The following is a 26,800-nucleotide window of genomic DNA, read 5'->3' as shown; positions in this document are numbered from 1 at the left end:
AATACATATTTAAATTGTATTACTTTAACTCTGTATACCATGCTAAATTAATCTGTTTCTACCAATAATTCTTGATGAGAACCAGAGTAGTGTCTCAGAAACATCTCTTAGGCATTCAGTGAGAGTATTGAGAAAATCTGACTTAATGATTTATTTATTCACTGATAATTACTGAGAACCTATATTTCCTTACATTGTTCTAGGCACTGGAGATATAGCAACAAAACAGAAACATACGTGCTCTAGTGGAGCTTACATTCTAAAGGGGCAAGTCTGACCATCAACAAGTCTGATTTTAAGTAATTTTTTTCATGGACTATTTTTGTACAACTTTTTCTTGCATTGGAAAAAAGCCCAAAGACTTGATAGCATTTATTTATTCAGCAGCTCTTTATTGGGTACCTACCATATGCAATACACTCTTAAGCAATGGGAATATAATAATGTTTAAAAAGTAGTCCCTCCCCTTACGGTCTAGTGGAAAGGCAGGCAAGAAAAGAGATTATTATAGTTGATAAATAATATGCTAGGAGTAATTATAAGTTACTGCAGGAATACATAAGAGACTGTAAATTCGTCTTGGAAGAGCCCCCTGATCCAGTCACCTCCCTCCCTCGACACAGGATTATAATTCGAGATGAGATTTGGGTGGGGACACTCTCTGACTGCTTTTATGATTTGTCTTTATCACTGGTTTTGAGCAATGTGATTGTAAGGTGCCTTGGTGTAGTTTTCTTCATGCTTCCTGTCCTTGGGATTCGTCGAGCTGCTTATATCTGTGGGTTTATGGTTGTCACCGTTGGAACATTTTCAGCCATCATTTCTTCTAATATTTTTTCTGTGCCTCCTCCTCCTTCTATTCTTTAAGGACTCCAATTTCACTTGTCTCATACCTCAGTGGTGCTTTTTATTTTTTTTTTTTAGATTGTTTTTGTGTTTCACTGTGCATAGTTTCTACTGCTCTGTCTTTAATAGATGGTAGTCTTTTATTTTCTGCCATACTCAATCTGCTATTAATCCTATGCAATGTACTTTTCATCTCAGATACTGTAGTTTTCACCTCCAGAAATCTAAGAAGTTGTTTTCTATCTACCATGTCTCTAACTTTTTTGGTCATATGGAATACAGTTGTAAAAACTTCATTAATGTCCTTAATTACTAATTCTAACATCTGTTTCAGGTGTTAGAATTTTTTCCTTCTTACAGGTCATATTCTTCTGTTTCTTTGGATGTTTGGCTGTTTTTAATTAGATGTTAGACATACTGAATTTTACCTTGTTGGGTGCTAGGTATTTTTGTATTTTTGTAATTATTCTGGAGATTTATTCTGGAATGCAGTTAAGTTATACTTGGGCTCAATTTGATTCGTTCATGTCTTGTCTTTATATTTGTGAGGTGAGATCACAGCCATGTTTAGTCTAATGCTAATTATCCCCATTTTGAATATAAGATGCTTCTTAGTGCTCTTACACAGGAAAGATGAGGTTTCCCAGTTTGGCTGGAAGGAATAGACACTATTTAATTTCTTATGTTCTCTGTTTGGGTGCTTTTTTTCCTAACTTAGGTAGTTTTCTCATGTATTTGCTCTAATCACCACTCTGCTCATACTCAAGGGCTACCATCTGCAGGTCTCTGGAATTCTCTTTCTATTTGCCTTGGTCTTCCAGGAATCCCAGCTCTACCTCCTGAACTCAGGGAGTGTGCTGGACCCATTAGCAACAGCCTGAAAACTCTAAAAGGCTGGAGCAATCATAGGGAAATCTCATTTGTTTTTGTTTTTGTTTTTTCTCTCTCAGGGACCCATTTTCTTTATTATCTGTTGTACAATGTCTTGAAAGTGCCGTCTCATATTTTGTCCAGTTGTTTTGATTATTTAGGAAACAGCCTGTCTCTAATTACTCTGTGCCATCTTAGTAAGAAGTAGATACCCTTGAAACCAGTTTTTAGAGGCTATTGCACTAATCTAGGCAAAAGTTAATGATGACCTTAACTAAGTTATTGAAAAGTAATAAAGAGAAGAGGAGATATTTAAAAGATACTTGGAGATTGATGTAGGGGCTTTATGTGAAACTCTTCTAAGAGTTCATCAGAGGAAGAAGTTTGCAAAGAAAATGAGGAACAGAGAGAGATAAAATTAGGAGGCTGTGGTATGGATTCCAAAGAAAGAAGAGAGCACTTCAGGAAGAGAGGTAACATATTGAGGGCTAAAAAATATGTACTGGATTTGTCAGGGAAGATGCAATGTGAGCTTGGTAAAAAACAGTGTCATTAGAGTGTTGGAGACAGAAATAGAATCCAAGAATTAAGAAGTGAATAGAAGAGGAAATTTTAAAAGAGATTTTAGAACCTTTTCAAGAAGCTAAACTGTGAAGCAGAACAGAAAGGTAAGATGGTATTACTTAGTGAGGATGTAGGGTGATTGTAACCTTGTAAAAAAGAGACTTCGAAATATTGTATGCTAATTAGAGAAGCAAAGTATATCACATCACTTTCTCATTTTAAAACCTACTTGGTTTTCATTGCAACTGGAATAAAAGTCCAAAGTTCTTTTTGTGATTACAGGTCTCTCCTCTCCCTTGGTTTATGCTTTGCCTATTCATTGTATCCATTTCCTTCTACCTAGCTCACTAGGAACTACTTACTTCTCACCTTTCACTTCTTAAAACATGCCAAGCTCTTTCTTTCCCATAGCACTCTTCCCCTTTCCTCTTTCTCAAGTCCTTAATGTGGCTGCTTCTCTTTTTGTTCTGTCCCTGTTCTTTAGCTCTCACCCCATTTCTGAACATCGTCTTTATATCAGAATTCTTCTAAAGTATTCTCTATTTACAATTCCAGTTCCTCACCTTCTATTCTCCCTTAACCTGCTCCAACCAGACTTTTTCCTCTACCACTCTGTTGTAATTCTTTACATGGTCACCAAAGACCTCTATGTTGTAAGTTTTAAAGGCCGTACATTATGTATTTACAGCTTTGACATCCTGGATTGTTGTCCATACCCACACGTACCTGTGCATGCACATACTTTTCTTGAAGCATTTTCTTCACTTTTCTGCCCTCTATTAATAGTAGACCTCTTCTCTCTCCCTCTCCCTCTCTCACTCTTTCTTTTTTTTAATTTATTTTTATTTTTTAATATTTTGTAGAGATACTGTTTTACCATGTTGCCCAGGCTGCTCAAACTCCTGGCCTGAAGTGATCCACCTGCTTTGACCTCCCAGAGTGCGAGGTTACAGGTGTGAGCCACTGCACCTGAACCTTCGCTTATTTTCTAATCATTGAAAATTATTTCTGTGCTTTAAATATTTATTTAAATCTATTTTATTTCTATAGATACAGTGTGTACATGTGTAGGTTTGTTTCCTGTATATATTGCATTATGGTGAGGTTTGGGTTTCTAGTGTCCCTATCACTCAAATAATGAACATTATACCCAATAGGTAATTTTTCAACCCTCACCCTGCCCGACCTCTGTCCCTTGTTTATTATTTCTCTCTATATCCATGTGTATCCATTGTTTAGCTCCCACTTGGAAGTAAGAATATGCAGTATATTTTTTAAAGACAGGCTAGAATACAGTGGCGCACTCATGGCTGACTATATCGTGAACCCTCTGGACTCAAGTGATTCTCCTGCCTCAGCCTCCAGAGTAGCTGGAACTACAGGCACGTGCTGCCATGCCCAGCTAATTTTTTTTTCTTTTTTGTTAAAGATGGTGGACTTACTATGTTACCCAGCCTGCGTTTGAACTCCTGGCCTCAGGCAATGCTCCTGCCTCCATGTCACAAAGTGCTGGGATTACAGGTGTGAGCCACTGTGCCTGGCCTGTGTTTGATTTTTTTGTTTCTGAGTTATTTTATTATTTTTAAAGAAGTAATCACATACTGTAATTATCTTCTGCTTTTGTTTAAGTATCATTTTCCCGTGTTCTGTTGTAGAATATAAACATTTTGATAAAGCTTGTCATTTGTACTGCATGTTTATGCCCCATCATGTAGCACGTATTTCATACATGAAAAGTAGTTATTAAATAAATAAATGTGAGGATGAAAACTTAAATACGAGGAAAAACACTGGTGTGAGATATCTGAGATGGTGGGGCTGGAGATGATTGAAAGCACCTCTGTGGCAGTAGATCATTGCTGTTGTAAAAGGATGGATAGAGGCAAAGGCAGAAACACACAAATAAACTTGGGGAAAGTGGCAAGATGGCTGAATAGGAACAGCTGCGATCTGCAGCTACCAGTGAGACCAATGCAGAAGGTGGACGATTTCTGCACTTCCAACTGAGATACCCATTTCATCTCATTGGAACTGGTTAGACAGTGGGTGCAGCCCATGGAGAGCGAGCAGAAGCAGGATGGGATGTCGCCTCACCCAGGAAGTGCAAGCAGTCAGGGAACTCCCTCCTCTAGCCAAGGAAAGTCGTAAGGGACTGTGCTGTGAGGGATGGTACTATCTGGCCCAGATAATACACTTTTCCCATGGTTTCACAACCCACAGGCCGGGAGATTCCCTCAGGTGCCTACACCTCCAGGGCCCCGAGTTTCAAGCACAAACTGGGTGGCCATTTGGGCAGACACTGAGCTAGCTGCAGTTCTTTTTTTATACCCCAGTGGCACCTGGAATGCCAGAGAGACAGAACCATTAACTCCCCTGGAAAAGGGGCTGAAGCTAGGGACCCAAGTGGTATAGCTCAGCAGATCCCACCCCCACAGAGACCAACAAGCTAAGATCCACTGGCTTAAATTCTCTCTGGCAGCACAGCAGTCTGAAGTCAACCTAGGATGCTCAAGCTTGGTGAGGGAAGGGGTGCCCACCATTACTGAGGCTTGAGTAGGTGGTTTTCCCCTCACAGTGTAAACAAAGCTGCTGGGAAGTTCGAAGTGGGTGTGAAACCCACTGCGGGGCAGCAAAGCCACTGTAGCCAGAATCTAGAGAGACAGCTCCCTCAAACAGAGCACCTGGGAGAAGGGGGCTGCTGTGGGCACAGCTTCAGCAGACTTAAACATTCCTACCTACTGGTTCTGAAGAGAGCAATGTATCTCCCAGCACAGAGCTCCAGCTCTACTAAGTAAGGGACAGACTGCCTCCTCAAGCGGGTCCCTGATCCCCATGCCTCCTGGCTGGGAGATACCTCCCAGTAGGGGTCAACAGACATCTCATACAGGAGAGCTCCACCTGGCATTTGGCAGGTGCCCCTCTGAGACAAAGCTTGCAGAGGAAGGAACAGGCAGCAATCCTTGCTGTTCTCCAGAGATACCCAGGCAAACAGGGTCTGGGGTGGACCTCCAGCAAACTCCAGCAGACCTGCAGAAGAGGGGCCTGATTGTTGGAAGGAAAACTGTCAAACAGAAGGCAATAGAATCAACATCAATGGAAAGGACACCCACACAAAAAACCCCGTTTGTAGATTACCAACATGAAAGACCAAAAGTAGACCTTTCCTTCATAAAGATGAGGAAAAACCAGCACAAATAGGCTGAAAATTCCAAAAACCAGAATGCCTCTTCTCCTTCAAAGGATTACAACTCATACACCCTCCCAGGACTAAACCAGGAAGAAGTTGAATCCCTGAATAGACCAATGACAAGGTCTGAAATTGAGGCAGAAATTAACAGCCCACCAACCAAAAAAAGTCCAGGACCAGATGGTTTCACAGCTGAATTCTACCAGGGGCACAAAGAGGATCTGGTAACATTCCTTCTGAAACTATTCCAAACAATAGAAAAAGAGGAAATCCTCTCTAACTCATTTTATGAGGCCAACATCATCCTGATATCAAAACCTGACAGAGATGCAACAAAAAAAGAAAATTTCAGGCCAGTATCCCTGAGGAACATTGATGTGAAAATCCTTAATAAAATACTGGCAAATCAAATCCAGCAGCACATCAAAAAGCTTATCCACCACGTTCAGGTTGGCTTTATTGCTGGAATGCAAGGCCAGTTCAATATATGCAAACCAGTAAACATGATCCATCACATAAACAGAAGCAGTGACAAAAATTACATGATTATTTCAATAGATCCACAAAAAGCCTTTAATAAAAGTCAGCACTCTTTATGCTAAAAACACCCAATAAACTACATATTGATGGAATGTGTCTCAAAATAATAAAAGCTATTTATGACAAACCCACAGCAAATATACTGAATGGGCAAAAACTGGAAGCATTCCCTTTGAAAACCAGCACAAGACAAGGATGCACTCTCACCACTCCTATTCAACATAGTATTGGAAGTTCTGGCCAGGGTAATCAGGCAAGAAAAAGAAATAAAGGGTATTCAGATAGGAAGAGAGGAAGTCAAATTGTCTCTGTATGTAGATGACGTGATTGTGTATTTAGAAAACCCCACCGTCTCTGACAAAATCTCCTTAAGCTAATAAGCAACTTCAGCAAAGTCTCAGCATGCAAAATCAATGTGCAAAAATCGAACGCATTCCTATACACCAATAATAGACAAACAGCCAAATCATGAGTGAACTCCCATTCACAATTGCTACAAAGAGAATAAAATACCTAGGAATACAACTAACAAGGGGTGTAAAGGACCTCTTGAAGAAGTACTACAAACCACTGCTCTAGGAAGTAAGAGAGGACACAAATGAAAAGCATTCCATGCTCATGGATAGGAAGAATCAATATCATGAAAATGGCCATACTGCCCAAAGTAATTTATAGATTCAATGCTATCCCTATCAAGCTACTATTGACTTTCTTCACAGAATTAGAAAAAACTACTTTAAATATTATATGGAACCAAAAAAAAAGCCCATATAACCAGGACAATTCTAAGCAAAAAGAGCAAAGCTAGAGGCATCACATTACCTGACTTCAAACTATACTACAAGGCTACAGTAACCAAAACAGTATGGCACTGATACCAAAACAGATATATAGACCTGTGGAACAGAACAGAGGCCTGAGAAATAACACCACATGTCTACAACAATCTGATCATTGATAAACCTAACAAAAACAAGCAACAGGGAAAGGATTCTCTGTTTAATAAATGGTGTTGGAAAAACTGGCTAGCCATATGCAGAAAACTGAAGCTGACTCCTTCCTTACACCTTATATAAAAGTTAACTCAAGATGGATTAAAGACTTAAACATAAGACCTAAAACCATAAAAACCCTGGAAGAAAACCTAGGCAGTACCATTCAGGGCATAGGCACAGGCAAAGACTTCATGACTAAAACAACAAAAGCAATGGCAACAAAAGCCAAAATAGACAAATGGGATCTAATTAAACTTAACAGCTTCTGCATGGCAAAAGAAACTATGGTCAGAGTGAACAGGCAACCTACAGAATGGGAGAAAAGTTTTGTAATCTGTCCATCTGACAGACTGCCAATATCCAGCATGTATAAGGAACTTAAACAAATTTGCAAGAAAAAAGAAAACCAGCCAGGCATGGTGGCTCACACCTGTAATCCAAGCACTGTGGGAGGCCAAGGCTGGTGGATTATCTATCTGAGGTCAGGAGTTTGAGACCAGCCTGACCAACATGGTGAACCCCTGTCTCTACTAAAAATACAAAAGTGGTAGATGCCTGTAGTCCCAGCTACTCGAGAGGCTGAGACAAGAGAATCACTTGAACCTGGGAGACAGAGGTTGCAGTCAGCCGAGATCACACCATTGCACTCCAGCCTGGGCAACAAGAGTGAAACTCCATCTCAAAAAAGAAAAAAACAACCCCATCAAAAAGTGGGCAAAGGATATAAACAGACACTTCTCAAAAGAAGACATTTATGCGGTCAAGAAACACATGAAAAAAGGTTCATCATCACTGGTCATTAGAAAAACGCAAATAAAAACCACAGTGAGATACCACTTCATGCCAGTTAGAATGGCAATGATTTAAAAAGTCAGGAAACAACAGATGCTGGGGATGATGTGGAGAAATAGGAATGTTTTTACACTGTTGGTGGGAGTGTAAATTAGTTCAACCGTTGTTGAAGACAGTGTGGTGATTCCTTAAGGATCTAGAACCAGAATTACCATTTGACCCAGCAGTCCCATTACTGGGTATATACCCAAAGGATTATAAATCATTCTACTGTAAAGACACATGCACACATATGTTTATTGCAGCACCATTCACAATGGCAAATACTGGAACCAACCCAAATGCCCGTCAAGGATAGACTGGATAAAGAAAATGTGACACATACACACCATGGACTACTATGTAGCCATAAAGGATGAGTTCATGTCTTTTGCAGGGACATGGGTGAAGCTGGAAACCATCATTCTCAGCAAACTAACACAGGAAGAGAAAACCAAACACCGCATGTTCTCACTCATAAGTAGGACATATGGACACAGGGAGGGGAACATCACACACCGGGGCCTTTTGGGGTGTGGGCAGCAAGGAGAGGGATAGCATTAGGAGAAATAAGTAGTGTAGATGATGGGTTGCTGGGTGCAGCAAACCACCATGGCACATGTATACCTACGTAACAAATCTGCATGTTCTGCACATGTATTCCAGAACTTAAAGTATAATTTAAAAAAAAAATAAAAGTTTTATAGACATTGAGAAAATTGCTGCCTTATTTTCTTATTACAGTAGAAAGATCAGTCATGTACAAATCACAAACAAGAATCAGGTAACCTGTTTATTCTTTAGAAATGAAACTAGTTTCCTGGAATCTTGAATTATTATATAGGCCTAACTCAGACAAATATGAGGACCTATTAAATACCTTATTAAAAGAACCTTCTTAGACAATAAAAACAAAAAACACCTTCATATAGAATTAGGATGAGACTGAGCATACTATTATGCAAATATTTCTCCAGAGTTTAAAAGTAGTATTTATTAAATACACAATGTACTTACATGATAAAAATCACAAAGTATAAAGAATGTACAGTTCTGTCCCACCTTATCCACTCCATTTCCTTCCCTATTGTTAGATGACCACTGATACTAGCTTATTATTTATCTTTCCAGAGCTCATCATATATATGTGTACCTGTGTGTCCATGTGTGTGTAGATACGTATAAAGAAGAGCACATTTCCCCTTTGTTTTACATTATTTGTCACATGTAGTTATTTTAATATATTATTTTATTTCTGTTGTTTGTACTTCTCTGATCTTATTTTTGCTTATTATAAGCATATTTTATAGATCTTTTCATACCACTGCATAAACAATTTCCTTGTCCTTTTCCCAGAATTTCATTATGAAAAATGTAAAATCTATGATAAAATTGAAATAATTTCACAGTGGACACTAAATATTCTCTATTTCAATTAAATTTAAAATTTTCCATTAACATTTTAGCATGTTTGCTATGTCACATATCTGTCCATCCTTCTAGCTATCAATTGGTATGTCATCGTTTCATGCAATTCAGAGCAAATTGCAGATATTGGTATACTTTGCCCTAGGTGTCTCACAGCATATAATTAATTAGAGTTCAGTGTTTGTTAGAAATGTTTTCCTTTATGTTAAATTTACATACAATGAAATGCACAAATTGTAAATGTATATTAGCTGGTTTTTAACAAATTCTGGGACCTACAAAATAAGAACCCCTGTCAAGTTATACAACATTACCATCACCCCAGAAAGTTTGCCCCTGCCTGGTCATTCTCTGTTCTTAGCCTTCCAGGGGCAACTTTTTCTGAATTTTTTTTTCTACCTTAGAATAGCTGTTCCTGTTCTAGAATAGCATATAGACTAACAGTTTGTACTCTTTTGTGTCTGGCTTCTTTCACTCAAGGCTAACGATTTTTTCCCCTAATCTCTCACCTCTCGCTGAAAACGTAATAATGTTTGAGAATCATCTGTGTTGCAATTATTAGCTTGTTTCTTTTTAAAAATAATTTTTTACTTTATTAAAAGTTTTCTTTCTTTGATATTGATATAGCCACTCCTATTTTGTCTTGTTCAGTGTTAGCCTGGTATATCTTTATCCTTTTTTGTCCTCTTAATCTATTTGTGTCTTTATATTTAATGTGGGTTTCTTGTGGGCAGCATGTTGTTACGTTTGCTTTTTAATCCACTCTTATAACCTTTAACTGGTATGTTTAGACCATTTACATTTAATGTGATTATTAATGTGATTGGGTTTAAATTCAGATGATCCTCAATTTACAATGGGATTACAGTCTAATAAACTCATTATATAGTTGAAAAATCTTAGGTTGAACCATCGTAAGTCAGGGACTGTCTGTGTACCATTTTTCTATTTGTTTTTTGTTTGTCTCATCTATACTTTCCTTCCTTTTTTCTCCTGTTTTACATTCTTTGGGGTTAGTTGTTTTTTATTATTCCATTTTACCTCTGTTGTTGAATTATTAGCAATAGCTCATTGTTCTGTTATTTCAGTGTTGGCTTAAGAGTTTTTAGTATATTATCTTTAACTTATCACAGTGTATCTTCAATTGGGTTATTATACTTCATACATGGTATAAGAATATTACAATAATATACAGTTTACCCTTGAATAGTGTGGGGATTAGAGGGTAGTCAAAAATCCATGTGTAATTCTTAACTCCCTCAAAATTTAACTAGTAATAGCCTACTGTTGACCAGAAGCCTTATCAATAACATGAAGTCATTTAACACATATTTTACATGTTATATGTACTATATACTATGTTCTTACAATAAAGGAAGCAAGAGAAAAGAAAATGTTACTAAAAAAATTATAGGAGAAAATATATTTACTATTAAGCGGAAGTGGATCATCATAAAAGTCTTTATCCACATCATCTTCACATTGAGTAGGCTGAAGTGGACGAAAAGTTGGTGTCTGAAGGGTGGCGTAGGTGGAAGAAAATTTGTGGATAAGCGGACCCAGGCATTTCAAACCTTTGTTTGAGGGTCACCTGTATTTACATTTGTCCCCTCCCAGCCTTTGGTAACACTGTTTTGTTTTGTTTTGTTTTTAATGCTATAAATCCCATAATACAGCATAGTCATTTATTCTTTAAAAAGATTTCACTAATAAGAGAAAAAAAAATCTTTTGTGTCTACTCATGTAGTTTTCATTTCTTTTGTGTAGAAGATTTCTATTTTGTATCATTTTTCTTCTGCCTGAAGGACTTCTTTTTAGATTTTGTGTAGTATAGTCCTGCTGGTGATTCATTCAACATTTGTATGTCTGTAAACATTTTTATTTTAAAGACATACAAATGTTTGTAAAAGTTTTTATTTTGCCTTCCTTTTGCAACGATATTTTTTCTGAGAAATAGAATTCTGAATTGCAAATTTTTTCTTTTAGTACTTTAATGATGCTGCTTCACTGTCATCTTATGCACATTATTCGCAATGAGAAGTCTTCTTTTACCCTTATTTTTAGTTTTATTCCTCTGTGTCTTTTTTCTCTAGCTCCTTTTCAGATTTTTCCCTATAGCCTTGGTTTCAGTGAATTTGATTATGATGTGCCTCAATGTCACTTTCATCATGTTTCCTTTGCTTGGGTTTTGTTGAGCATCTTGGATTTATGAGTTAATAGTTTTCATCAAACTTGAAAAACTCGTGGCCATTAGTCTAGTTTTTTCTGTCTTCAGTATGAATGGACAAGTTGAATGGGCAGGTTCATTTATGTGAACTTCATTTAGACGAGTTAAATATGGATCTTATTAATGTTTTCTTTACCTCTGTCATGGTTACTGTTCTCTCTAGCTTGTTGAACATACGGAATTCAATGACAGTTATAAATGTCCTTGTCTAGTTACATCATCTCTGTCATGCGGTTGGATTGGATTCACTGATTTTTTTTCCTCCTTTTTCCATGGTTAATATTCTGGTCTGTGCCTGCTTGATAATTTTTGTTTGGGTGCTGAACATTGTGAATTTTAATATTTGTGCTATGTATTTTTGTGTTTCTATAAATATTCTTGGACACAATTTAGTTAGCTGTGCATAGCTTGGCTCTTCTATTCTTATATTCCCCCCAATTGTTATTGACTTATCTTAGTTTTTTTCTATTTTTTCAAATAAAGATTTTATAGAAACATAATACAGGTTGAGCATTCCTAATCCAAAATGTTCTAAAATCTGAAACTTTTGAGTACTAGTGTGACACCGTAAATGGAAAATCCACATCTGACCCCATGTGATGTGTCAAAATCAAAGTGCAGGTGCACAACACGTGCTTTATTCAGCATCCCCAAGGGCAAAAAGACCATCCCAGTCATTTTAAAAAGCTGTCTGATAGAATACCCTCTCATCCCTTCTGATCCTATTCTGATCCCTCAACTGCTTCCAGTACTTCTTTTTGCCAATAAAATGAAAGACAGTGTAGAGTAACTTTTTCATCAAAGTCCAGGTTTGTGGGTAGAGACTAAAAGCCTGCTGTTGTTTAGCAATTCCCAGGTATTCTGGTGATAATACTGTGCTGCTTAGTTGTCTTCAACACGTTTGTTTCACTGTAATGGTATGTCTTTTTTTTTTTAACTATGAGATATTTTTGTGTGAACAAGTGTAAGAAAATGATTGCTTATTAGCATATAAACTCAGAGTCAGGAATGATGGTGATGCCAAACAACCTCTGAGGGCCCACATGGATGGCCAGGACAGTGACACTACTGCTTTCTGATGGTTCTGTGTATACAAACTTTGTTTTATTCACAGAATTATTTAAAATATTATGTAAAATTCCCTCCAGTCTATGTGTATAAGATGGATGTAAAACAAATGAGGCCAGGTGTGGTGGTTCACACCTATAATCCCAGCACTTTGGGAAACCAAGGTGGGATGATCATTTGAGCGCAGGAGTCCAAGACTAGCCTGGGCAACATAGACTGTATCTCTTAAAAAACAAACATAAATGAATTTCATGTTTAGACTTCAGTCCCATCAACAAGATATCTCATTATGTATATGCACATATTTTAAAGTCCAAAAAAATTTGAGATTCAAAACACTTCTGGTCCCAAGCATTTCAGATAAGGGATACTCAACCTTTATTAAGTTATGGTTTTTTCCTATTTTTATATTCCCCCAAACTAGAATTTAATTCATACTCTAAAAGGCAATTATAGATATATTTTTATTGCTAGTTTCATTTGCTTCTGTTCTTGCCATTATTCATCATTCTTTCCCCGAAAGTCTTTGCAGTATAACCTTTTTTTCTCATGAAGCACTCAATTGGATAAAAGACCCAAAGTCTGCCTTACCATGCAGTATTATACTGTTACTGAAAATTGTTTCTTTGTATCTTTTTCTTATAGGAAACACAGTGGGAGAAGTTATTAAATTAGATCCTAGTGGATCTCCAAGAAGAGCCTGGGGGAGAAGTCCGACAGATTCTGTTCTAAAGATACTTGGAGAAGCTGAACTACAACTTCAGACAGAACTTTTGGAAAACACAACTATTAGAAGTGGTAAGGAGAAACTAGTAGTTTTTCTATGTCAGTGTCTACTCATTCTGATTGCCTGAAACTTTTTTTGTGATAGAGTCCTTAGGAAAGGCTTGTATGAACTCAGAGGTTTTCCATTATCATAAATTTTGTCTTTTGACTTTGTGAAGGTCATTTTGGCTACATATAAAATCCTTGGCTTACTTCTTCTTCCTTGTCTTTAACATAATTTAATTATATTCTGGTATAAAGCATTGCTACAGAAAGTCTGATGGCAGTTTTAATTTCTTTACCTTACAAGTGATTTGGTCTTTTTGCTAGGATGCTGAAAGTATATCTTTCTTTTTACTTCAAGTCCAATCATTTTCTTAAAATATATTTTGGCATTGAGTTTGTTTTTCTAGTACAATACATAATGTGTCTTTTTAAAAAAGATAGACCTTTTTTAGAGCAGTTTTGGATTCATAGTGATACAAATTGGCTCTGTATCCCCACCCAAATCTCATCTTGTAGCTCCAGTAATTCCGCATGTTGTGAGAGATGCCTGAATCTTGGGGGCTGGTCTTTCCTGTGCTATTCTCATGATAGTAAATGGGTCTCATGAGATCTGATGGTTTTTAAAAAACAGCAGTTTCTCTGCACAAGCTCTAATTTTTTTTGCCTGCCACCATTCATGTAAGATGTGACTTGCCTCTCCTTGCCTTCTGCCATGATCGTGAGGCCTCCCCTGCCATGTGGAACTGTGAGTTCAATTATACCTCATTCTTTTATGTATTGCCCAGTCCCAGGTATGTCTTTATCAGCAGCATGGAAAAGGACTCATACACATAGTAAAGTTGAGTGAAAAGTACAGAGTTCCTGTATATGCCCTTCCCCCATGCACACACAGCCTTCCCCACCACCAGAGAGGTACGTTTGTTTTAATCAATGAACCAATATTGACACACCATTATAACCAAAGCGCATATTTTATATTAAAATTCACTCTTGGTGCTTTAATTTCCTTGGGTTTTGACAAATGTATAATGCCATGTAACCACCATTATTACAGAATAATTTGCTGCCCCAAGAACCCCCTGTGCTCTGCTTATTTATCCCTTCCTTTCTTCCAAACCCTGGCAACCACTGATTATTTTACTATCTCCATAGTGTTGCCTTTTCCAGAATGTCATCTAGCTGGACTCATACAGTATGCACTCTTTTCAGATTGGATGGTTTCACTTAGTCATATACACTTAAGGTTCCTCTGTAATCGTTTTGTGTCTCAATGGCTCATTACTTTTTAGCACAGAATGTTACATTGTATGGATGTGCCACAGTTTATCCAGTTTCAAGATGTACTGAAAGAGACATCGTGATTGCTTCCAAGTGATAGCATTTATGAATAAAGATGATATAAACATCCATGAGCAGGTTTTGGCATGGACATAAGTTTTCAGTTCATTTGGATGAATACAGAGGAATACAGTTGCTGGATGTATGCAGAGTATGTTTAGTTTTATAAGAAACCACCGATCTCCCAACGTTGTCTGTACCATTTTGCAGTGGATGAATGAGAGTTCCTGTTACTCTCCTCTCCAGCGTTCGGTATTGTCAGAGTTTTGGATTTTGGTTATTTTAATTGGTGTGCAGTGGTATCTTGTTGTTTTTATTTGCAGTCTCCTAACGACATGTGATGGTGAACCTCTTTTCAGTGCTTCTTACTATATGCTGCTTTGCCACATGTATACCTTAGTGAGTTGTCTGTTGAGATCTTTCCCCCATTTTTAAATTGGGTACTTTATTTTCTTATTGTCGAGTTTAAAAATTCTTTGTATATTTTGGTTAACAGTTCTTTATCAAATATGTCTTTTGCAAATACAGATTGAGTATCCCTTATCTGAAATGCTTGGTATCAGATGTGTTTTGGATTGGGGTTTTTTTTGTTTTGTTTTTTTCTTTCAGATTTTAGACTATTTGCATTATACGAGTTGAGCATCTCTAATCAAAAAATCCAAAATCTAAAATACTCCAATGAACGTTCCTTTGAGCATCATGACAGTGTTCAAAAAGGTTCATATTTTGGAGCATTTTGGATTACAGACAGTCAACCTGTATTTTCTCCTGTGGCTTGTCTTCGTGTTCTCTTAACATTGTCTTTTTTTTTTTTTTTTTTTTTTTTTTTTTTTTTTGAGACGTTGCCCAGGCTAGAGTGCAGTGGCAAAATCATGGCTCACTGTAGCCTAAACCTCCCTGGGCTCAGGTGATCTTTTCACCTCAACTTCCTGAGTGCTGGTACTACAGGTATGCACCACCATGCCTTGCTAATTTTTGTATTTTTAGTAAAGACAGGGTTTGCCTAGGGTGGGACTGTTGGCTTTTACAGAGCAGAAGTTTTTTAATTTTAATGAAGCCCTGCTTATCAATTCTTTTTTTTTTAATGGATCATGCCTTTGGTATTTTATCTAAAAAGTCACTTTCAAACTCAGGGTCACCTAAATTTTTCCAATGTTATATTCTAGGAGTTATTTTTTATATACTTTTGCTTTTTTTTTTTTTTGGAGACAGAGTCTCACTTTGTCCCCAAGCTGGAGTACAGTGGCACAAACATGGCTTGCTGTGGCCTCAACCTCCTGGGCTCATACTGTCCTCCCACCTCAGCCCTGCAAGTGGCTGGGACCACAGGTGTGCATCATCGTACCTGGCTAATTTTTGTATTTTTTTGTAGAGATGGGATTTCACCATGTTGCCTAGGCTGGTCTCAAACTCCTGAGCTCAAGTGAACCATACACCTCTGCCTCCCAAAGTGAGGGATTACAGGCGTGAGCCACCGCACTCAGCCTAGTTTTGCATTTTATATTTAGTTGTACGATTTATTTGGAGTAATTTTTTTTTTGAAGAGTTATAAGGTCTGTGCCTAGATAACATTTTTTTCATAAGTAGATGTATACTATTTTAGCACCACTTATTGTAAAAACTATTCCTTTTTTGGTGAATTATCTTTGCTGCTTTGCCAAAGATCAGTTGACTATATTTGTATGGAGCCATTTCTTAATGCTCTATTCATTGCACTTTTTGTCTGTTCTTTTTCCAGTAGCACAATATCCTTATTACTGTAGCTTTATAGTATTTCTTGAAGTCAGATAGTGTCAGTCCTCCCACTTTGTTCTCCTTCAGTTATGTATTGGCTGTTCTCAGTCTTTTGGATATCCGTATAAACTTTAGAGCTATTATGTCTGTATCCACAAAAGAGCTTGCTGAGTTGGTTGGGATTATGTTAAACCCAAAGATCAAGTTGGAAAAAAACTGACATCTTAATGATATTGAAGCTTTCTGTCCACAAGTTTGAAATATCTATTGTTCTTTAATTTTCTCATCAATATTGTAGTTTTCCTCATCATAGTCTGTCTTTTTAATATGTAGCTTCCCATCTTTTTTGTTCCTCTCAGTTTTAGGAGTCTTTTTTTTTTTTCCTCTCAATTTTAGGAAAGTACTCTTGAATTACAGTTTTCTTCCCTCCCTTCGCCCTCTTTTTTTCCCTCCCTCCCTTGCTCTCTCTTTCTCTCTCTCTCTTTTTCTCTTTCTCTCTCTTTTTCTCTTTCTCTCTCTTTTTCTCTTTCTCTCTTTCTCTTTCTTTCTCTCTCTCTTTCTCTCCTTCATTTGTTCATCCCTCCCTCCTTTCCTTCATTCTGTCTTTCTTTATTCTTTCTTTCCTCTCTTTCTCTCTTCTTTTATTTTTTCTAAGAGCACTGGGGTCTTGCTATGTTTCCCAGGCTGATCTTAAACTCCTGGCCTCTAGTGATCCTCCTGCCTCAGCCTCCCAAAGTGCTGGGATTATAGGTATGTGCCACCATACCCTACTTCCAGTATTCTGTTCTCTTTCTTCAGTCTTCAGGAATTTCCACTTTGTGTATCTTGGGTCTTCTTTGTCTTTCCTCTCTGTCAGTTTCTCCTTTTTCTTAATGTTTTATTATTAACTATTGTGGGTACATAGTAGGTGTATATATTTATTGGGTACGTGAGATATTTTGATACAAGTATACAGTGCGTAATAATCCCATGAGTTCAAATGGGACACCTAAAGCATTTATCCTTCTTTGTATTACAAACAGTCCAATTCTACTATTTTAGTTATTTTTTTAAATATGGTTAAACTACAACTTATTCTGTATTTTCCTTTTTTAAAAAAATTTATTTATTATACTTTAAGTTCTGGGGTACATGTGCAGATCGTGCAGGTTTCTTACATAAGTATATACCTGCCATGGTGGTGGCTTGCTGCATCCATTGCCCTGTCATCTTAATGCTATCCCTCCCCAATCCCCCCACCCCTGCTATTCCTCCCCTAGCCCCTCACCCCCCAGGCCCCGGAGTGTGATAGTCCCCTCCCTGTGTCCGTGTATTATCATTTTTCAACACCACCACTTATAAGTGAGAACCTGCGGCGTTTGGTTTCTGTTCTTGTGTCATTTTGCTGAGAATGATGGTTTCCAGTTTCATTCATGTCTCTGCAAAGGACATGAACTCATCCTTTTTTATGGCTGCATAGTATTCCATTGTATATATGTGCCACATTTTCTTTATCCAGTCTATCACTGATGGGCATTTGGATTGGTTCCAGATCTTTGCTATTGTGAACGGTGCCACAATAAACTTACGTGTGCATGTGTCTCTGTAATAGAATGATTTATAATCTTTTGGGTATATACCCAGTAATGGGATTGCTGGGTCAAATGGAATTTCTGTTTCTAGGCCAATCTTTGAGGAATCACCAGAATGGTTGTCTTCCACAATGGTTGAATTAATTTACACTCCCACCAACAGTGTAAAATCATTCCTGTTTTTCCACATCCTCTCCAGCATCTGTCTCCTGATTTTTTAATGATTGTTATTCTAACTGGCATGAGGTGGTATCTCATTGTGGTTTTGATTTGCATTTCTCTAGTGACCCGTGATGATGAGCTTTTTTTCCTATGTTTGTTGCCTGCATAAATGTCTTCTTTTAAGAAGTGTCTGTTATATCCTTTGCCCATTTTTTATGGGACTGTTTGTTTTCTTCTTGTAAATTTGTTTATGTTCTCCACAAATTCTGGATATTAGCCCTTTGTCAGATGGGTAGATTGCAAAAATTATTTCCCATTTCATTGGTTGCCGCTTCACTCTATTGATAGTTTCTTTTGCTGTACATAAGCTGTTAAGTTTAATTAGATCCTGTTTGTCTGTTTTGGCTTTTGTTGCCATTGCTTTTGGCGTTTTAGTCATGAAATGCTTGCCTGTGCCTGTGTCCTGAATGGTATTGCCTAGGCTTTCTTCTGAAGTTTTTATGGTGTTAGGCCTCATGTTTAAATCTTTAATCCATCTGGAGTTAATTTTTGTATAAGGTGTAAGGAAGGGGTCCAGTTTCAGCTTTCTGCATATGGCTAGCCAGTTTTCTGAACACCATTTATTAAATAGGAAATCATTTCCCCATTGCTTGTTTTTGTCAGGTTTGTCAAAGATCAGATGGTTGTAGTTGTCTGGCCTTCTTTTGGAGGCCTTTGTTCTGTTCCATTGTTCTCTGTTTTGGTACCAGTACTATGCTGTTTTGATTACAGTAGCCTTGTAATATAGTTTGAAGTCAGGTAGCATGATGCCTCCAGCTTTTTTTTTTTTGGCTTAGGATTGCCTTGGCTATGTGGGCTCTTTTTTGGTTCCATATGAAGTTTAAAGTGGTGTTTTCCAATTCTGTGAAGAAAGTCATTGGAAGCTTGATGGGGATAGCATTGAATATATAAATTACTTTAGGCAATACGGCCATTTTCATAATATTGATTCTTCCTAACTATGAGCATGGAATATTTTTCCATTTATTTGTGTCTTTTCTTATTTCCTGGAGCAGTGGTTTGTAGTTCTCCTTGAAGAGGTCCTTCATATCCCTTGTTAGTTGTATTCCTAGGTATTTTATTCTCTTTGTAGCAATTGTGAATGGGAGTTCGCTCAGGATTTGGCTCTCTGTTTGTCTGTTATTGGTGTAGAGGAATGCTTGCGATTTTTGCACATTGATTTTATATCCTGAGACTTTGCTGAAGTTGCTTATCAGCTTAAGGAGATTTTGGGCTGAGACAATGGGGTTTTCTAAATATACAATCATGTCATCTGCAAACAGCGACAATTTGACTTTCTCTTTTCCTATTCGAATACCCTTTATTTCCTTCTCTTGTCTGATGGTCCTAGCCAGAACTTCCAGTTGAATAGGAGTGGTGAGAGAGGGCATCCTTTTCTTGTGCCAGTTTTCAAAGGGAATGCATCCAGTTTTTGCCCATTCAGTATGATGTTGGCTGTGGGTTTGTCATAAATAGCTCTTATTATTTTGAGATATGGTCCATCAATACCTAGTTTATTAAGAGCTTTTAGCATAAAGGGCTGTTGAATTTTTTGAAGGCCTCCTCTGCATCTATTGAGAGATCATATGGTTTTTGTCTTTGGTTCTGTTTATGTGATGGATTACATTTGTAGATTTGCATATGTTGAACCAGCTTTGCGTGTCTGGGGTGAAGCCAACTTGATTGTGTTGGATAATCTTTTTGACGTGCTGTTGGATTTGGATTTCCAGTATTTTATTGAAGATTTTTGCATTGATGTTCATCATGGATATTGGCCTGAAGTTTTCTTTTTTAGTTGAGTCTCTGCCAGGTTTTGGTATCAGGATGATGTTGGTCTCATAAAATGAGCTAGGGAGGAGTCCCTCTTTTTGTATTGTTGGGAATAGTTTCAAAAGAAATGTTAACAGCTCCTCTTATACCTCTGGCAGAAGTCGGCTGTGAACTTGTCTGGTCCTGGATTTTTTTTGGTTGGTAGGCTATTAATTGCTGCCTCAACTTCATACCTTGTCATTGTTCTATTCAGGAATTCAGCTTCTTCCTGGCTTAGTCTTGGGAGGGTGTAAGTGTCCAGGAATTTATCCATTACTTCTAGATTTACTGGTTTATTTACATAGAGGTATTTTTAGTAATCTCTGATAGTAATTTGTATTTCTGTGGGATTGATGGCGATATCCCCTTTATCATTCTCTTATTGCACCTATTTGAATCTTCTCTCTCTTTTCTTTATTAGTCTGGCTAGCCATTTATTTTGTTGATCTTTTAAAAAAAAACAGCTCCTAGATTTATTGATTTTGGGGGGGGGTTTGGTCTCTATCTCCTTCAGTTCTGCTTTGATCTTAGTTATTTCTTGCCTTCTGCTAGCTTTTGAATTTGTTTGATCTTGCTCTTCCAGTTCTTTTTATTGTGACATTAGGGCCTCGATTTTATATCTTTCCTCGCTGCTTTTGTGGGCATTTAGTGCTATAAATTTCCCTGTAGACACTGCTTTAAATGTGTTTCAGAGATTCTGGTACATTGTGTCTTCATTCTCATTGGTTTCTAAGAACATCTTTATTTCTGCCTTCATTTCATTATTTATCCAGTATTCATTCAGGAGCAGGTTGTTTAGTTTCCATGTAGTTGTGCAGTTTTGAGTGAATTTCTCAATCCTGAGTTCTAATTTGATTGCACTGTGGTCTGAGAGACTGTTTGTTATGATTTCCATTCTTTTGCATTTGCTGAGGAGTGTTTTACTTCCAATTTTGTGGTCAGTTTTAGAATAAGTGCAATGTGATGCTGAGAAGAATGTATATTCTGTCAGTTTGGGGTGGAGAGTTCTGTAGATGTCTCTTAGATCTGCTTGGTCTAGATCTGAGTTCAAGTCCTGGATATCCTTGTTAATTTTCTGTCTCGTTGATCTGTTTAATATTAACAGTGGGGTGTTAAAGCCTCCCACTATTGTGTGGGAGTCTAAGTCTCTTTGTAGATCATTAAGAATTTGCTTTATGTATCTGGGTGCTCCTGTATTGGGTGCATATATATTTAGGACAGTTAGCTCTTCCTGTTGCATTAATCCCTTTACCATTTATTTTGTAATGCCCTTCTTTGTCTCTTTTGATTTTTGTTGGTTTAAAGTCTGTTTTGTCAGAGACTAGGATTGCAACCCCTGCTTTTTTTTTTTTTTTTTTCTCTCCATTTGCTTGGTAAATCTTCCTCCATCCCTTTATTTTGAGCCTATGTGTGTCTTTGCATGTGAGATGGGTTTCCTGAATACAGCACACCAATCATTCTTGACTTTTTATCCAGTTTGCCAGCCTGTGTCTTTTGATTGGGACATTTAGCCCATTTACCTCTAAGGTTAATATTGTTATGTGTGAATTTGATCCTGCTATTTTGATGCTAGCTGGTTGTTTTGCCTGTAAGTTGATGCAGTTTCTTTGTAGTGTCAATGGTCTTTACAATTTGGTATGTTTTTGCAGCGGTGGGTACTGGTACATGTTTAGTGCCTCCTTCAGGAGCTCTTGTAAGGCAGGCCTGGTGGTTTTGAAATCTCTCAGCAGTTGCTTGTTCATAAAGGATTTTATTTCTCCTTTGCTTATGAAGCTTCATTTGGCTGGATATGAAATTCTGGGTTGAAAATTCTTTTCTTTAAGGTTGTTGAATATTGGCCTCCACTCTCTGCTGGCTTATAGGATTTCTGCTGAAAGATCTGCTGTGAGTCTGATGGGCCTCCCTTTGTGGGTAACCTGACCTTTCTCTCTGACTGCCCTCAGCATTTTTTCCGTCATTTCAACCCTGGTGAATCTCACAGTTATGTGCCTTGTTGTTGTTCTTCTCAAGGAATACCTTTGTGGTGTTGTCTGTATTTCCTGTATTTGAATATTGGCCTGCCTTGCCAGGTTGGGGAAGTTCTCCTGAATAATACCCTGCAGAGTGTTTTCCAACTTGGTTTCGTTCTCTCCATCGCTTTCAGGTACACTGATCAAACGTAGATTTGGTCTTTTCACATAATACCATATTTCTTGGATGCTTTGTTTATTTCTTTTCACTCTTTTTTCTCTAATCTTGCCTTCTTGCCTTATTTCATTGAGTTGATCTTCAATCTCTGATATCCTTTCTTCCGCTTGATCAGTTCAGCTATTGAAACTTGTATATGCTTCACGAAGTTCTCAGGCTGTGTTTTTCAGCTCCATCATGTTGTTTATGTTCTTCTCCATGCTGGTTATTCTCATTAGAATTTTGTCTAACCTTTTTTCAAGGTTCTTAATTTCCTTACATTGGGTTAGAACATGCTCCTTTAGCTCAGAGAAGTTTGTTATTACCCATCTTCTGAAGCCTGCATCTGTCAATTTGTCACGGTCATCCAATTTCATTCCCTTGCTGATGAGGGGCCGTGATCCCTTGGAGGAGAAGAGGTGTTTTGGCCTTTGGCAATTTTAGCCTTTTTGTGCTGGTTCCTTCCCATCTTCATGGATGTATCTACCTTTGGTCTTTGAAGTGAGTGGCTTTTCAGATGGGGTTTCCAAGTGGATGTCCTTTCTGTTGATGTTGAAGGTATTTCTTTCTGTTTGTTAGTTTTCCTTCTAACAGTCAAGCCTCTCTGCTACAGGTCTTGCTGGAGTTTGCTGGAGGTCTACTCCAGACCCGTCTTGCCTGGGAATCTCCTGCAGGGGCTGCAGAACAGCAAAGATTGCTGCCTGTTCCTTCCTCTGGTAGCTTTGTTCCAAAAGGGTACCTGCCAGATATAGCCACAGCTCTCCTGTATGAGGTGTCTCCCAGTTAGAATACATGGTATGTCAGGGAGCCACTTGAGGAGGCAGCCTGTTTCTTAATGGAGCTCAAGCAGTGTGCTGGAGCATCCGTTGCTCCTTTCAGGGATGCCGAGGAGAGACATTTAAGCCTGCTGAAGTGGAACCAACAACTGCCCCTTTTCCCAGGTGCTCTGTCCCAGGAAGGCTGGGACTTGTAAGTCCCTGATGGGCTCCTGTCTTTTTTTTTTTTTCCTCCAGAGATACCCTGCCCAGCAAGAAGGGAATCTACTTGACAGTCTGCATGCAGAGGGCTTACTGAGCTGCCATGCTCGGCTCCTCCCAGCTGCTGTGTAAACTTCCCAGGGGCTTTGTTTACACAGGCAATGTTGAAACCGCCTATCGGAGCCTCAGCAGTGGCAGGCACCCCTCTCCCCACCAAGCTTGAATGTCCCAGGTTGATTTCAGACTGCTATGCTGGCTGTGAGAATTTCAAGTTAGTGGATCTTAGCTTGCCAGCTCACTTGGCTCCCTGGCTTCAGCCCCCTTTTTCAGGGGAATGAGTGGTTCTGTCTCACTGGTGTTCAGGTGCCACTCAACTAAAACAGCCGCCCAGTTTTGTGCTGGAGACCCAGGGCACTGGTGTTGTAGGTGCCAGAGGGAATCTCCTGGTCTGCAAGTTGTGTAGACCATGGGAAAAGCACAATATCAGAGCTGGATTGCCAGAGTGTCTGGAAAAGTTCCTAATGGCTTCCCTTGGCTGGGAGAGAGAGCTCTCTGGCCCCTTGCACCTCCTGGCTGAGGCAGTGCCCCACCCTGCTTTGGCTTGCCCACCTTGTACTGTTCTCACTGTCTAACCAGTCCCAGTGAGATGAACCTGGTACCTCAGTTGGAATGCAGAGATCACTCGTCTTCTGGCGTGCTCTCACTGGGAACTGCAGACCGGAGCTATTCCTATTTGGTCATCTATTCTAGTTATTTTTAAATGTACAATAAATGCACCTATAGACACACAGAGACCAAAACTAAAAAGATGGATAATGATATTTATGCCATTAGAAACCAAAAAGGAGCAGAAGCAGCTCTGCATATGAGACACAAAACAGATTTCAAGAGAATAACTGTAAGAGACAAATAAGGTCATTATATAATGCTAAAGGGGTCAGTTCAGCAAGAGAATGTAACAGTTGTGAATATATATGCATCCAGTACTGGAGTACCCATATGTGTACAGGAAATATTATTAGAGCCAGAGTGAGAAATAGCCCCCAATACAATAATATCTTGAGATTTTAACACTGTACTCTCAGCATTCTGATGATCATTCTGTCTGATCATCCAGACAGAAAATTGACATAGAAACATCAGACTTAGCTGACTGTGGTAGCACTGCCTCTAAGGATCATTACAGCCCTGTAAGCTGTAATTGAAAAAGACTTTATTTCTCCTTCTTTTTTGAAGGATAGGTTTGCTGAGTATAGTATTCTTTGGTGACAGTTTATTGTTGTTTTTGTTTTTGTTTTCTCAGCACTTTGAATATATCATCCCGTTTTCACCTAGCTTATATGCCTTCTGCTGAGAAAGCCATTGTTAGTCTGTTGGGGGTTCCGTTATATGTAACTTGATGCTTTTTTCTTTCTGTTTTTGGAATTCTCTTTGACTTTAATGTGCCTTGGAAAAGATCTTTTTGGGTTGAATCTTTTTGTGTCTTTAAGTTTCCTGTATCTGGTTGTCTATATGTCTTACAAGGCTTGGGAAATTTTCAGCTATTATTTCATTAAAGAAGTTTTCTCTGTCTTTACCTATCTCTCTCTTTTTTTTTTTTTTTTTTTTTTTTTTTTGTCCTGGAACACCCAAAATTTGAATATTTGGGCACTTTACAGTTTCTCATATGTCACATAGACTTCCATTATTCTTTTCTTCTTTTTCTTACTGGATTATTTCAAAAGAACTGTTTTCAAGTTGAGAAACTTTTTTCTATTTATTGTTGAAGCTCTCAGTTGTGCTTTTATTTATTGAATTTTGTGGGGGGTGCGAGGTTTGGTTTTTTGTTTTTGGGGGTTTTTCTTGAGACAGGGCTTTGTCACCCTGGCTGGAGTGCAGTGCCATGATACCAGCTCACTGCAGCCTTGAACTCTTGGGTTCAAGGGATCCTCCCATCTCAGCCTCCCAAGTAGCTGGGGGACTACAGGCATGCGACACCATGCTTGGCTAATTTTATTTATTTTGTGTAGAGACAGAGTTTCACCATGTTGCCCAGACTGGTCTCAAATTATGTTTTACATATTTTATATATATATATATATAAAAAATATATTTTTTACTTTTTAAGAGACAGGCTCTCACTCTGTCATCCAGGCTAAAGTACCTTCGTAAAGTCATAGCTCACTGTAGCCTCAAGTCCTGGACTCAGGAGATCCTCCTACCTTATCTTCCAGACTAGCTAGGACTATAGGCACCTGTCACCACACCTAATTTTTAAAAAAATTTCCTGTAGAGACATGTCTCACTATGTTGCCCAGGTTGGTCTCAAACTTCTGGCTGCAGATAGTTCTTCTGTCTTCCTTTTCCAAAGCACTAGGATTACCTTTGTGAGTCACAGCATCTGGCCCTGTTTGGTTATTTTTAATGATATCTATTTCTGTTGAATTTCTCATTCAGATGAATTGTTTTTCTGATTTCTTTGTATTATTTATCTGTGTTCGCTTGTACCTCATTTAGCTTCTTTAATTTTACTTTGAAATTTTTAAGGCATTTTGTAGATTGCTTTTTGTTGGAATCTTGCTGGGGAATTGCTGTGTTCTTTTGGAGGTGTCATATTTCCTTACTTTTCATGTTTCTTATATCCTTATGTTGATATCTGTGCATCTATTGTAATAATCACTTCTTCCAATTTTATGGATTGGCTTGCATAGGCAAAGACCTTTTCCTGTAGTTATATTCATAGAGATGGTTGAGTAGGGTGTTTGGGCTTTGATTTTGGGTGGGCTCAGTAGTACAGTTTTCATATGATTTCATTGACTATAATCAGTGTCAGTGGTATTTGTGAATTCCCATGTGTCTTAGGCTATGGTTATTAGTGGAGACTCTAGTAAGGATTTACTGTGGACTGGGAGCCAGTTGAGCCGGTCCTCAATCCTCAGTCTTGGCAGCAGGCTGAGAAAGTAGGTTCTTGATCCCCCAGATGGTGTTTAGGCATTGATAGTAGTGGGTCCAGGTGAGCTAATCCTTGGTCCTCCAGATGGCTTACTTGAGTGTCAGCAGTGGCAATGGTGAGCCAGGTAGGCAGGTTTAGTCTCTGGGTCTACCATCAGCACTCATGGGTACCGGCAGTGGTGGTGGTGAGCTGAGAGGGCCAGTCTCCGGGCCTCTAGGTGGCAGGTGGATGGTGGTAGTGGCTGCAGATTGGGTGGTCCCATCCTCAGGCCTCTGTAGGTATGCTTGGGCAACTATGGGACCGGACAGAGGTGGGTAGATCCCCAGACCTCTGGACAATACACATAGCACTAATGGGGCCATCACCAAGTAGAGTAGGCCTATACTTGGGCCCCTGTATGGTGATTTTGCAAGCAGTTTGTGTTGAACAGGGCTGGTTGATCTTCAGACCCTAGATGATGTGTGTGGGTGCTGACAGTCTGGGTGGGCCCTTTCCCAGGCTCCTGGAAGGCTTATACAGGCACTAGCAGCAGTAAGCGGGGCAAATTGATCCCTAGACCCCCGGCTGATGCTCACAGGCCTTCCAAGGCATGGGCAGGGCAGGGTGGGTCTGTCTTCAAGCCCTGTGATGGTTCTCTCAGGCACAGGTTGTGCTGGGCATGGCAGGTCTACCCCCAGGAGCCTAGACTGCACACTCAGAAACCAGTGGTGGTGGTGGTGGTGGTGGTGGTGGTGGTGGTGGTAGG

The 26,800-nt window shown here is 38.7% G+C and overlaps 1 protein-coding gene across 7 annotated transcripts in view; it reads left to right on the top strand.

Annotated features, from left to right (window-relative positions):
* Nucleotides 1-26,800, top strand: part of NEK1 (NIMA related kinase 1) — a 202,056-nt gene that overhangs the window by 124,844 nt on the left and 50,412 nt on the right. For 6 of the 7 annotated variants that reach the window (XM_032298641.1, XM_032298646.1, XM_032298643.1 and 3 more), the window contains one exon: nucleotides 13,202-13,354. In XM_032298641.1, the coding sequence (XP_032154532.1) occupies nucleotides 13,202-13,354 (153 nt within the window). Of the gene's footprint in view, nucleotides 1-1,877; nucleotides 3,094-13,201; nucleotides 13,355-26,800 lie in introns of those variants that run through there. The other variant, XM_032298645.1, reaches the window with a different exon arrangement.

Source organism: Sapajus apella, unplaced genomic scaffold (assembly GCF_009761245.1).
Source record: "Sapajus apella isolate SASKATOON/1434 unplaced genomic scaffold, GSC_monkey_1.0 scaffold39, whole genome shotgun sequence".
Classification (NCBI taxonomy): Eukaryota; Metazoa; Chordata; class Mammalia; order Primates; family Cebidae; genus Sapajus; species Sapajus apella.
The sequence above is the reverse complement of the archived record's forward strand: the minus strand, read 5'-3'. Positions and strand labels throughout refer to the sequence as shown.